Below are 12,784 nucleotides of genomic sequence, written 5' to 3'. Positions count from 1 at the left end.
AGAGAGAGAGAGAGAGAGAGAGAGAGAGAGAAACACTGACACACACACACACACACACACACACACACACACACACACACACATACACAGACGCATCCACAGTAATACACGCTTTTCGTCTCTTTCGGTATGTATTTCTGTCTCATTCTGTGTGCCTGTTCCTCTTTCTTTGTGTCCCTCACACACAGACACATAATATACGCACACTCAATACATTAAGCAAATAAAGGACCAAACAAAAAAAGTTACCAAACCAACAAAGCTGGTTTTGCACCTATTAAAATGTACCTAGACCTCTCACTACACCTCTTTAACCTTTTACACCGACCCCCCACCCTCCATCACCCCTCCCCCACGTACACATCAGCCGCCTTCCTCACCCGCAAAAATCAAAAACATTGTCCAAACCCAGGTCGCGGCAATAAATTACGTCGTAGTTCCTTGGCCCTTTCAACGCTCTTTTTAATTCGTCTTCTCGACATCATAGACAGCACGCGATGGGAAGTCTCGAACATAGCCCAATCTTGCGGCAGATTCCGTTTCCTGGAACGAGATGGAATTCCTGTGACATGCAGCTAAAAAGAAATAAGGCACATAACGTAGCGCAAAAAAGAATTGTTACTTAGTTTATCAACTTTAGAGGGATCTGAAGAGGTGTCAGTAAAAATGTTATCTATTACAGATGTCAAGCCAAGAGCGAATTTCTGTTTTGATTAATTTAAATTAATATATGTGCGTGTGAAAAAAAATTACTTTTCATATGGTTTCACTGAGTTTCCTTTCATGTACCTTTGAACAAACTTGATTTTGGTTGGTGGTGCCAATTTCATCCGAATTTTTGCACTGTATAAATCTCTCCTAATGTACATTGTCATAATTTGTAGACAGTTTCTATAAGGTACAGGTGAACGAAAATGTGGAGTTTTATTCTAAGTGTACGTTTGAGCAAACTTGGAATTTGCAGGTGGTGCCAATTTCATCCAAATTTTTTAACGATATAACTCTCTTCTTATGTACATTTGCAAACGGCTTCAATGAGCTACAGGTGGACAAAAATGTGGGTTTTTATTCTAAGGGAATTTTTCCCCCTCCATCGACAGTTTAGATCATTTAGGATCAAAGGCGGGATACAGACCCTTCCTGTTAGGATTAACTCGGGCTGAAAGGGATACAACATCCCATCAGAAAGACCGAGATACTCCATATTATAAATGTTCTCTCCGCTCGAGAATCGAACTCATGTCTCATGTGTGTGGCTGTGAAGGGCCAGAGCGCTACACCACAGACGCCGATCCACAGTCGAGAGCTAGGTGGCAGGTGAACACCAAAGATAGATGCCAACCCCCCCCCCCCACTCACGCATACAAGGAGATCTACCTCTCTCTTACACCCAAGACGTGTTTTTTTGTAAAGCACACATAAACGATCAAAACAATACTCACACTCACAGCCACACTGAGGTTCACACTGTCACACGCACACATTTATTGTACCACACTTTCTATCTCCACCCCTTTCTCTTCTGATCTCTTTCTCCCCTCTTACTCTCTCTCGCTCTCTCTCTCTCTCTCTCTCTCTCTCTCTCTCTCTCTCTCTCTCTCTCTCTCTCTCTCTCTCTCTAGCCCCCTCTCTCTCTCTTGCTATCTCTCACTCTGTCTCTTTTTCTCTCTCTCTGTCTCTGTCTTTGTCTCTCTCTCTCTCTCTCTCTCTGTCTGTCTGTCTGTCTTTCTCTCTCTCTACCTCTTTTTTACACTCCCCACACACAAGATCTATCGCAGGGACCTATGCTTTCCCTCACGATCTTGAAATATGAAACAGCCTCGAAATTAGATTATTGAGACACAGCGAAAGGTTGTGTTAAGAAAAGAAGAAGAAGAAGAAGAAGAAGAAGAAGAAGAAGAAGAAGAAGAAGAAGAACAACAACAACAACAACAACAACAACAACAACAACAACAACAGCAATAACAACAACAACAACAGCTACAAGAATAACAACAACAATAATAATGTCGACAGCGATTACAAAAAGAAAAATGCCCTTACATTTTAAGTATCTGTAGGTGTTTAGGTGGTGCATATTTGTCGTAACTCCAAATTGAACTGCAAATTTCCACGGTCAACGTCAATGAAACGTAGTTTAACCCGAGTACACAAGTTCGCTCTTCTATACTTCCAAGAAGCAGAAAAAAAAATCCTGACAATATTTGAAACAATCATAATGAGCAATATCTTGGTTGCTACCATCTTCAACATCCTACTCCACGTCATTCAGTTTGGCCATCCTCATTTCATTTTCCAATTTACCCTTATGTTTTTTGTTTGTTTGTTTTTTTGCTCCTTGTGTACCAACGAGGAGAACTAGGTGTGTCGGGGTGGTTTGGAAAAAAAAGGGGGAGGGGAGGGTCAGGTGATTGTCCTTGAGAGAGACGCATTGGCCATTTCCTAGAGGAAGGACGTAAGACCGGGACGATTATTAATCGCCTGATGCTGTGTTGAAATTGTTATTATGTCACACGGGCTTGGATTGTAATAATAATATCATACACCGGGAACTGTCAATTCCACCATTCTATGCGACCTACTAAACTTCGACGCCCTGGTGCACACCATGATTCACGCAAATAAAAGGCAAAACACCAGTCTCGCTATAAACGTGTACGGGTGCAACCTTTCCCTCATTGCACTTCTTTTGGGTTCAAATAGAGTTAAAAGGTATGCCTTCTTGATGAACAGGAATCACGTCAGAATGCTCAGTCTTGGTTATTATAATACAAGTCTATGTTGTGACATCATCTATGGACTGCCTTATTTGTGATGTCTGTATTTCAGTAGTTGGGCAGCCGAGCTTGCAACTGTGTGAGATTGCGGGGTTTGGATCCTAGTGAAGTGGCCCAGGGTGGGAATGGGGGGGGGGGGGTGCTCGGTGGTGTGTTCTCGGGAAAGAATATTTGTTAAATTTTCATCACTGTATTCATACATGAATGGGTACCCTACCAAGACAATGTAAGATCTTGTGAGTATGATAGTATTTGTGAGTCTGTATATTGACAGGTTGCACGAATTCTTGTAAAACTGAGAACGAGTTGAAATATCACAGGGTACATCGCGGGAATAATTAATTGTAATGCCCAGTGTGTTTGGGTTTTGAGTTGGGCTATGCGCTATTTAAAGAATCCATCTCATCATGATCATCTGATTGTAGAACTCATGTCCCGAAGGGAATCTGGAAATTTGATATTTGCCCTTGGTTCGTTTGTTTGTTCGTTTGTTTGTTTGTTTGTTTGTTTGTTTGTTTGCTTATGTGTTTGTTGTTGTTACATATTTTACTCTATATGTTTTCCATGCAAAGTCGAAAAACACCACTTGAACAGAACATATTCCAAACCAAAGACTTGTATCATATTTTAGACAATGCACTCAAACGTAACTCCGGTTCACCATGAAGCACGTTCACCATGAAGCATGCAATTAGATGCAATTAGGAGCCAAATGAAGGGCAACCCAAAAAAGGGGGAGGGGCGGCGATGAGCGCGCCTTCCACAACAGCATGAGTGACGAGTTTTTTTACATAGAGAAAAGAACAGCGGCTATGACACCTCACGGTCTGGGATATTATGATTCAGGTCTATGCTCCTGACTCTGTAGCTTAACTCACACAGACTTGTCTTCTTTGTTTACGCAGGACGTCTTGGAAAATGACGACATCAAGCTAGATCAGATGTTCATCGCTTCGCTTATCAAAGACCTCATACAGGTATGACAGAAATGTTCTTTCTCTTCTTTTTTCTTAAATTATCATTCTTAGACTCACTTTATTTTGGGTTTGGAAATTAACAAACGAACTTCATGCAGTCTTCTTCTTCTTCTTCTTTCTTCTTCTTCTTCTAAGTTTACCGTTTGGTCTTAGCACCCCCCCTCTCCCCCCCCCCTCTCTCTCTCTCTCTCTCTCTCTCTCTCTCTCTCTCTCTCTCTCTCTCTCTCTCTCTCTCTCTCTCTCTCTCTCTCTCTCTCTCTCTCGCTCTCTCTCTCTCGAATTTAGACTTTCAGTATTTTTACTTACATTTGAACTTTCTTCCTATTAGCTACAGTTTGAATGACTTAAATCCGTTTGTTTCATTTGCTCCCTGCTTTATTTTTCGCGCGCGCGCGCCTGTGTGTATGTATGTGTATATTTATATGTATATATACAAATATACACATATATATATATATATATATATATATATATATATATATATATATATATATATATATAATGTGTGTGTGTGTGTGTGTGTGTGTGTGTGTGTGTGTGTGTGTGTGTGTGTGTGTGTGTGTGTGTGTGTGTGTGTGTGTGTGTGGATACATTTACCACGCTTATACACCTTAATAGATATAAAATATGCATTTACATTTATGTGGTATTTTAGAATTGAAAATATTGCAGTGTCCCTGTTTCTGACGTGGCCAAATAGGGATGCCGTCTTTGTTGTTTTGTGTCGTTACCTTGGCCGCTGTGTTGTGTTTTTGATTGTGGTACTGTTCTTGCTGTTTCATCTATTTATTTTTTTACTTAGGGTTTTACTTTGTTGATTGATTAATTTATTGGTTAACTGATTGATTGATTTGTTGATACTTTTTTTAGATTAACCGAGGAAGAATGTCTGTTTGACTTATAATATTATGTGAGTTGGCTAGTTGGCTTGTTGTCCGCTCCGGTACGGTTTGCTTCTTCTACTAGATATGTTTGTGTTTAGTAACGCTGTTACAAAGTCTACCCCCTACCTCCCCTCTCTTGAGTCAACGTCAAGGGATATGAAAACAGTAAAAAGTAGGGAACTGCTGAGTTGAGTGAAGTATCGTGTGACTTTGTCACTCACGCCCTCCGCTTGCCGTGAAGGTCAACCGGGGTCACTCGCCTGAAACTGGCAGGCCAACGGGGCTCTGGTGAAACAATGACAGGTGCAAGCAATTCGACAGTGGATTGTTCTTGCTTAAAGTAGTACAAAGAAGAAGAATAAACAGTGCTCTTATTTCAGTATACACACGGCTGAGAATTCCGGTGTTTATGCTGGTGCTACTAAACTACATCTCAATGCCACGAGTGAAAGCCACTGTTGTTGAATAGAGAAAAGTGTCTCAAGTGCTGTAATAGCTTCCACGTCGACTAAAGAGTGGCATCGTGGTGAAATCAGGCGCTCGTCAAAAGAATGAAATCGAAGAAACCGTAATTTTTCCGTCCGTTGAGCAATTTTCGTTTTTTATTTTCTTTTTTTTTGATGCTCAACACTTTTTATGTCATTTCAAAAACACATTTCGGTGGGGGATCTCACTGAAAAAAAGTAAATGGCACCCAGAAGAAAAAACATTGTACTTACAGTTTCCAAAAACACTCAAGTTTTGAAGTCACCAAACTATGGAGGCCGTTTTCTCGCTTGTTTTACCTCTGATCTGATATACTAGGCGATCCCGGCCTTCTGTAATCGCAAATATCTCGTCTACTTTTCAAGATAGATGGATATCTTATATTAAATCAAAAGAAAGACAAACGTACATGTAACGTGATACCAATAACTCCACAATGCCAAAACAAAACAAAACATGACGAGCACTTGATTCCACATCGTGAAGATTTTCTTATTTTAAAAAGTGGTTAGAATTTTATCCCCGAAAGAACATAATAACGGCATGAGATCAGGCTGACATTCAGAGTTGTGGGAACTAATTCAGAATGTTTGCACTTGCAACATATCAGTTACTAAGGCAGTCGGGTAAATAATTCTCTTTGTGTCTCAAAAGCCTTTTGGGAAATTTTAGAACATCATAATCCCGAAACCGGATTCTCGGTTCACGTCAATAATATTTTCCTTGTCGCCGACCTAACTTTCCTTCTGATCGTAAACCAGAGTAAACAGACCCAGAATATTTGATGAATAATTCATAGGAGCTGGAAAATGAAGGTTGAAGACCGAGTCGGTTCAAAGCTACTCTTCGAGGTGAACTTCGTGCAAGTTCTGTAAGAGCTCTTCCCACGAGCACATTTTTCTCATTTACGTTTTCTCATAACACAGATCGATTGTTCTTGAATTGGCTGAGTTTGTTGTAAAAGACGTCTTGACAAAGTTCTCAACAAAGGCGTAACTATGGCTACGCTTTGCTGACAGTCTCGTAATGCGTCAATAGTAAATCCGGGTCAGGTTTTATGGGAACGAGACAGCGCTCCAAATAATAGTGAGATCTTTGGCTGAAATGACACTTTAACGGAGCTTGCTCCTGCCTTCTTTTTCTTGAGAATTTATCACCACCCCTCCTTCAGAACTTTATTTCCTCAAGAGAAAACGACATGTGCTAAATGACGACGGGATTCCCAACAAGGCCATCTCATTTCTATTGTCATTGATTTACACGTTTAGTGCGTTTGTATGTGAGCCATCATTGTATTGTATCTGAAATGTGTTTCTTTGAAGTTGTTTTCCCATGCTGAAAGCCTTGCGTTATATATTATTGCAAAACTAATAAATAATAATATTGTATTGACATTTTCTGTTAGGGTAAGAACATATCCTCCGTAATACCACAAAACCCTTGCAATACTTTGAAATGAAAATTAAAATCGTAAAGTATAATAATAGCAATTAGTAGAAAAACTGCATTTATATAACACATAAGCACGTTTTACCACATGCTCCATGCGCTCTATAATAATTACCATTACCCCAGCAGACCCTAGCACACGATAGAGAAACGTGCTTGACTGTCTGGGAAGCATACAGTGCCAAAAAAATATATATGTTGTTTTATTGCCATAAAATGTCTTTCCAAGTGCTTTGTTAAATCGAGTACATCTGTAGCCTACCTATTGTGTAGGTTGACATACCGAGTATAGATTGAAGAATGCGCGTGGTGAAATCAGGCGTTAGTCAAAGTAAAGAATTTCACAAAACACACATTTTCCCATCTGTTCAGCATTTAAAAAACTAAATTTGTTTTTCGTTTTGTGCTCACACTTTTTTTTGCTCGTTACAAACACAATTCTGTGTGGGTTTTTACCTAAAAACGTCCATCAAAGGCACAAAAGTGAAAATGTGCAGTTTTGAAAGAAACTACTCCTTTGAAAGTCACAAAATTGTGATGGCCATTTTCTCAGTGACTTTACCTTTGACACCAGGTGACCCCCACCTCTTTCAATTGCAAATATCTCTACTTCTACTCAAGATAGATGAGTATATTTTAAATAAAAGTAAGGCAAATATACAGGCTTTTTAATTTATAACAATATCTTCATAAGCACAATAATTGGCGAGCACCTTACTCCACCGTGTCATGACAAACATGAGATTCCATTCTGAGAACATGACACATTAGCATTGATTCAGGAGTTACTGTTTGCTTTTAAATGTACATTTTGCATTTACCTTAGAACGATATGTGTCACTCATATTCTGTTGCGTTTAAATCTTTTTATTTCATCAATAAATAATGAAAATAAGTATTAATTTTTTTTAAAAATATTTTCTGATGTGTAGGTTTATGACGATACGGCCAATTATAATAATTGTACGTTGTCACAACTCCATAACACACTCCGCTTTAAAGATTCCAGAATTCTTTAAAAATCAGACCCCCCTAGGCCCGTCTTAATCTTCAAACAATCTTACATACCTGGCCCCACCCCACCCTCTCCCCCCAATCTACCTTGTCCAATCTGCGTCTCTATGTTCAAACAGGGCATGATGTACATCCACCACAGTGACCTAGTCTACCATGGAAACTTGAAGAGCTCCAACTGCGTGGTGACCAGTCGCTGGACACTCCAGGTCGCTGACAACAGCCTCCTTGACATTCGTAACTCAAGCTACAACAAAGAGGACCACTATGCTTATTACCGAAGTCAGTATAATTCAAGGGACTTACTATATCATGATAATACCTGCCACCACACTTCACAGCAGCTGGAAAATGAAAATCGCCTACTTATTATGATCTGTTAAAACTAACAAAAATGTATTGAACCAATACCCAATATTTCACTGTTTTATTATCTTCTACAATAATGCAATGACCACGATGACACCGGCACGCCCACAAACTAGAATTAAAATTTTGTCACCAGCGGGCTGCAGACATAACAGACTGTCCGACCGATAGCCGCAACAAAAATCCGGCCAAGCTTAATTGTTGTATGTCCAGCCTTGGGACTGTCTGCGGTCAGCTGGAGATAAAATCTTTCTTTGTAAACATATTTAAACCTAAGTCTTAACGTAAAAATAACATCAAATTCGGAACCAGCGTATCAAAGTTAACAAAATGACTCGGGGATAACTCTTTCCCTTGCTGGATTTTGAAGATCACAACTGGATTGTTTGAGAATTTAAACACACTGCCCCTTTCATGGCTCCATTTTATCTGAGATGGACGTTCGATTCTGAAGTCCTGCTTCTTAAATGACCTAACGGTACTTACACATGGCGTTAAACACCATTTGCAGATGAATTAAATGTGGCATTACTCATTCCAGATTTGCTTTGGAAAGCACCGGAAATCCTGCGAAGTGGCGGCAAGATCAAAGGTAGCCAGTCTGGTGACGTGTACGCGTTTGCCATTGTCCTGCATGAGATTTATGGCAGAGCTGGACCTTTTGGGAACACCGAAATGGACCCACAAGGTGAAACTTATTAGAATGTTGTGTTATTGTGGTCAGGATTAAGGTGTTTTGGTGCTGTTTTTCTTATTGTTGTTATTTTTGTCCTTGTTTCTGTCGATGGTGTTATCGTTGTTGTTGTTGTTGTTGTTGTTGTTGTTGCTGCTGCTGCTGCTGCTGCTGCTACTGCTGCTTCTATTGCTATTGAAGCTATTAGAGTTGTTCTAGTTGTTATTGATAGTGATGAAACAGTGGACCTTCACCTCTGCACTTACTAACCTCCTGCTGAGCTCGTAGTGTTTTGAGACCGATCATGAATTCAAGACCGAAGAACAGAAAGAGCAAAAGAGTCAAATGAAAAGTTTAAAACCTATTCCACGACTTGTAAAGGTCTGCTTCACCCCACCACGACTTGTAAAGGTCTGCTTCCCCCCCACCACCACCACTTCCAGCCATTTTGACGAAATAAATTAAAATCATGAATCATGCTTCTCGCGTTATGTCACGAATACCCCCCTATATTTTCCCCATCGAGAGTTGAGACCATGAATGTGCGTAGTAGGACAAGAAAGTTCCAAACGGAAAGCTGGAGTAGACCTTTTAAAAGACCCTCTGCCCCCATAACATAAGTGACAGTTAAAGATGTTTCACGACACAGTGGAATCAAGCTCTCGTCAGTTTTGGGGTATTGAGAGTTATTGGTATAATCTTAAAGCTTGTTCATTTGCCTTGCTTTTGATGGGGAAAAAATCCATATATCTTGAATAGAAGTCGAGATATCTGCTAATGAAGGAGGCACTGGTCAACTGGTTTCAGAGGTGAAATTAATGAGAAAATGGCCCCCAAAGATGAGTTATTTAGTTGAGTTGATATCATACTGGACTTCGGAGCTGACAGCTATGGTTCGAATCCCCGACTCGATGTTCTTATTGAACTCATTTCTTTTTATGAAATGCTTCTCAACCCATTTGGTTTGGTTATATCGGATATGGATGTTAAATTCGGATGTCTCACCTCTCAAATAGCGTAATGGTGTTTTAAAAAAGACGTTTATACCCCATACGCAGTGTACGTACAGATGTTTGTTGAAATGTTTTGGTACACAGTTTAGGCGGTTACAAAATGTGTTGCCACGACCCGGGTAATTATGGTCAAATATTTGAAGGGTATATACCGTCAAAGAGACGGATATTGACATTATAATATCATCTCCAAATGGGCATCAAACTCATAAAGTCAAATAAATTAACTGTTTCACCACAAGTGTTGGGGACAACAAAAATATTGTCTCAAAAGAAAGAATTTCCCAATGACAAAAGCTACAAAGATGCACAACAGGTTGACATTAATACCACTGACTCATGTTGCACAACCATTAGCTTGGTACAGAATAATTAGAAAAAGTTTGTTCTTACACTCTTTACCGAAAGACCATCAGTATTCATCATTTTGAAACTCTTCATCCGCGCTCCCAACATATGAGTATATAACTAGTTTTGCTGTGTGGATCACGTATATTAAATATCAAATATAACGACCCGGTGAGAATTGAACCACACGCCTGCTAACTTAATAATAATGACATTTATTCACAACCATTTCCAACAAGACAGGATATGAAAAAGGAAAGAAAACAGTAATCGCTACTTAAACACTGAAAGCTGGTTTCCCGAGAAGAAGAAAAAGTGGAGTAAGGGTAAAACACCTAACTTGGAAACTCAGCTTTAGCTGGCGTGATCAGGTGTTCCTGGCGGAGACAGTAATGATCTTTTATGACTACAGGCATTGAAACTCTCTGCCTGACCCACTTACAAGTGTAATGTGTGTCACTTGTGGGTCATAGCTCACTCAGAAAGGTAAGTGAAATAAATAACGAAATAAGAAAAGTAGATGACAAGGAGCACTGTCAAGCAAATTTGTTGCGTCCAATATATTGACTTTACGTTAATATAATTATTTTAGTAGGACAAGCGTTCTATTCTGAATGAGCATTTCACAAAATCTTTATGGATGATATTTGGCAAATCAAGCACTGACCAAATACAACTAAGACGCCCCAGCACCCATGGTGTTGCTGTCAAGCGCTTGGTATCGTTTGCAGCGTAAAACATCAGCATTACAAATTGTTTGTTTTTTAAAATTCAGACGTCTTTACCCAATAAGCAGCCACTGTTGTCGCCTTGACGTCTCCTGGTGTTTGTGCGTGCACATACATAAATAGGTAAAGCAGCGTTCGTGTTTACACACATGCAACATTGACTTATCCATTTCCGGAATTATTTACGATGTGTTATCTTGTTGTGTACATTTCCTGCACTATTGGAAGTAGAACTAATCATCATCAGTCAGTCAAACGTCTTATAGTGCGATCACAATGCCGGGGCGCAACTTATCCTTAAGTATCTCTTTAACGGGTGAATCAATATCACCCATACTTTTCACAGCTGTTTGTATCAACATTTTTCTATAACAATTGAGTCTGGATTTTTAAAAAAGAAAAGTTTCTTCATAATCTATGTAAAATACTATAAATCTCCGATATGATGTAAAGAGGATTGCTCTCAGCAATTCCCACTTTTCACACACATTTTGCATACGAATATGGTGTACGTCACAGCTCACCAATGACACTTTTCAATGGCATAGCTTGTTACAAGAAATTCCTTCTACACGACGTGAACACATTTTTTGCACGAAAGGTTCTCAAAACATGCTTTTGATAAAGATAGTGTCACGATTAGGTAAAAATGATGGACTTACTTTTAACAGCGATGTAAATCTTTTAAAATCTGTACAAACCTCCCGCTTGATTTTTTGTTAGTATTTATTAATTAAGGAATTTCTAAAAATCAGCTAGTAGGTGTTTACAAAAATATTGATTTGTTAAGACAAACTGATACAAGTCCTTGTGCAAAGGTTGGAGAGATGATGTTCGATAGTTGAGGAACTATTTGACAATAAGTGGCATCGAAGTTTTGACCGCACTATAATCATCACCTGCCAGCCAAACTTCCAGAAGCGCGCGCTTTCATTTTGGGAGCGTACTTGACTCCAGTGTAGATCGCCCTGGTGCAAATCTGCACGGCTTGCCTTGGATATATGTGAGGTTAGCTGACAAAATGAGTTACTTCTCGGATTTTAGCATTATGGAAATTGATACATCAACTTTATAGGTGGAGTTTGTACAATTTGTGAGCATGGAATAGTAAAAGACACAGTAAACTTGAACAAAATGGTATCAATTGAAAATCTATAAATCGGAATCCAGTGTCGATTTTCAGCCGATATCTCCATTCTTGGATCGTGAGAAGTAACTCATTTTGTCAGCACATCTCACATATGGAGTATGGAAGTTAAATCGAACTGTTATTTGTGATTTTAAACCCGTAACATTTGATAATATGATTCTAGAGCATATTTGCTGAGTACATAACACACAAAACAGACTATTATATCAACCAAAGATGCACAGCTGCCCTTGCATGTGAAATCGTCATTACTCAAACTCTAATGTAACGTGTGTCCCTAAAGTTGGTTTTCTTTCAGTTTAAGTTATTATCATTCTACAAATTATCCTTCACAGCCACAAATGACAACAGTATACGATAGTGAAACGAAGGAGTAACCGTTACATCTATTTAACACACGAAGAGTGAAATCAATACAAAATTCAAAATTCCTTCAATCCTTTTCTTCGGCCACAGTTTTACTGTAAAATAAAGTAGACCTAGCTATTCTGTAAAAACTTTTTTTTAAAGTTTTCGTGTAAGCTGGATTTACAGCAGGGTTGAAGCTCGTCTCATATTTGATCTAAATTGTGTTGATGAGGGCTTAAAACATCTATAATTGGAAAAAGTAAATTAAAACCATGTACGCAGCAAAAAGATAATAGTATAATTATTCATAGGTGGGAGATGTCCACTGTCATAACATCCTCTCTCTGAGGCAGATGCACCATTCCTTCCGGTCTGCTCGTCAGTTGTGTATGCGCGAGAAACATGCGCACTTTGCTCTCGAGTATGCGTAGACGTTCTTTCTCTTGCTCTGTGAGTCGAGGAGCTGCATGCTTCTCGACCAGGGTGTCTAACTCCTGTCAGTGAAAAAAGGTCGGCTTTTGGAATGGGGGTGGGGATGAAATTGGACAAAAAAGAAGCCCGGGGGGGG

The 12,784-nt window shown here is 39.4% G+C and overlaps 1 protein-coding gene across 1 annotated transcript in view; it reads left to right on the top strand.

Moving 5' to 3' along the window:
- The window catches only part of LOC101856751 (receptor-type guanylate cyclase Gyc76C), a gene marked incomplete in the record, with an annotated part of 235,481 nt that overhangs the window by 203,857 nt on the left and 18,840 nt on the right, over positions 1–12,784 (top strand). The window contains 3 exon segments of the mRNA XM_035971646.1: positions 3,683–3,754; positions 7,707–7,869; positions 8,498–8,644. Coding sequence (XP_035827539.1) covers positions 3,683–3,754; positions 7,707–7,869; positions 8,498–8,644 — 382 coding nt within the window.

This window comes from Aplysia californica, unplaced genomic scaffold, assembly GCF_000002075.1.
Source record: "Aplysia californica isolate F4 #8 unplaced genomic scaffold, AplCal3.0 scaffold00475, whole genome shotgun sequence".
NCBI lineage: Eukaryota > Metazoa > Mollusca > Gastropoda > Aplysiida > Aplysiidae > Aplysia > Aplysia californica.
This window is presented reverse-complemented; position numbering and strand designations above follow the sequence as displayed.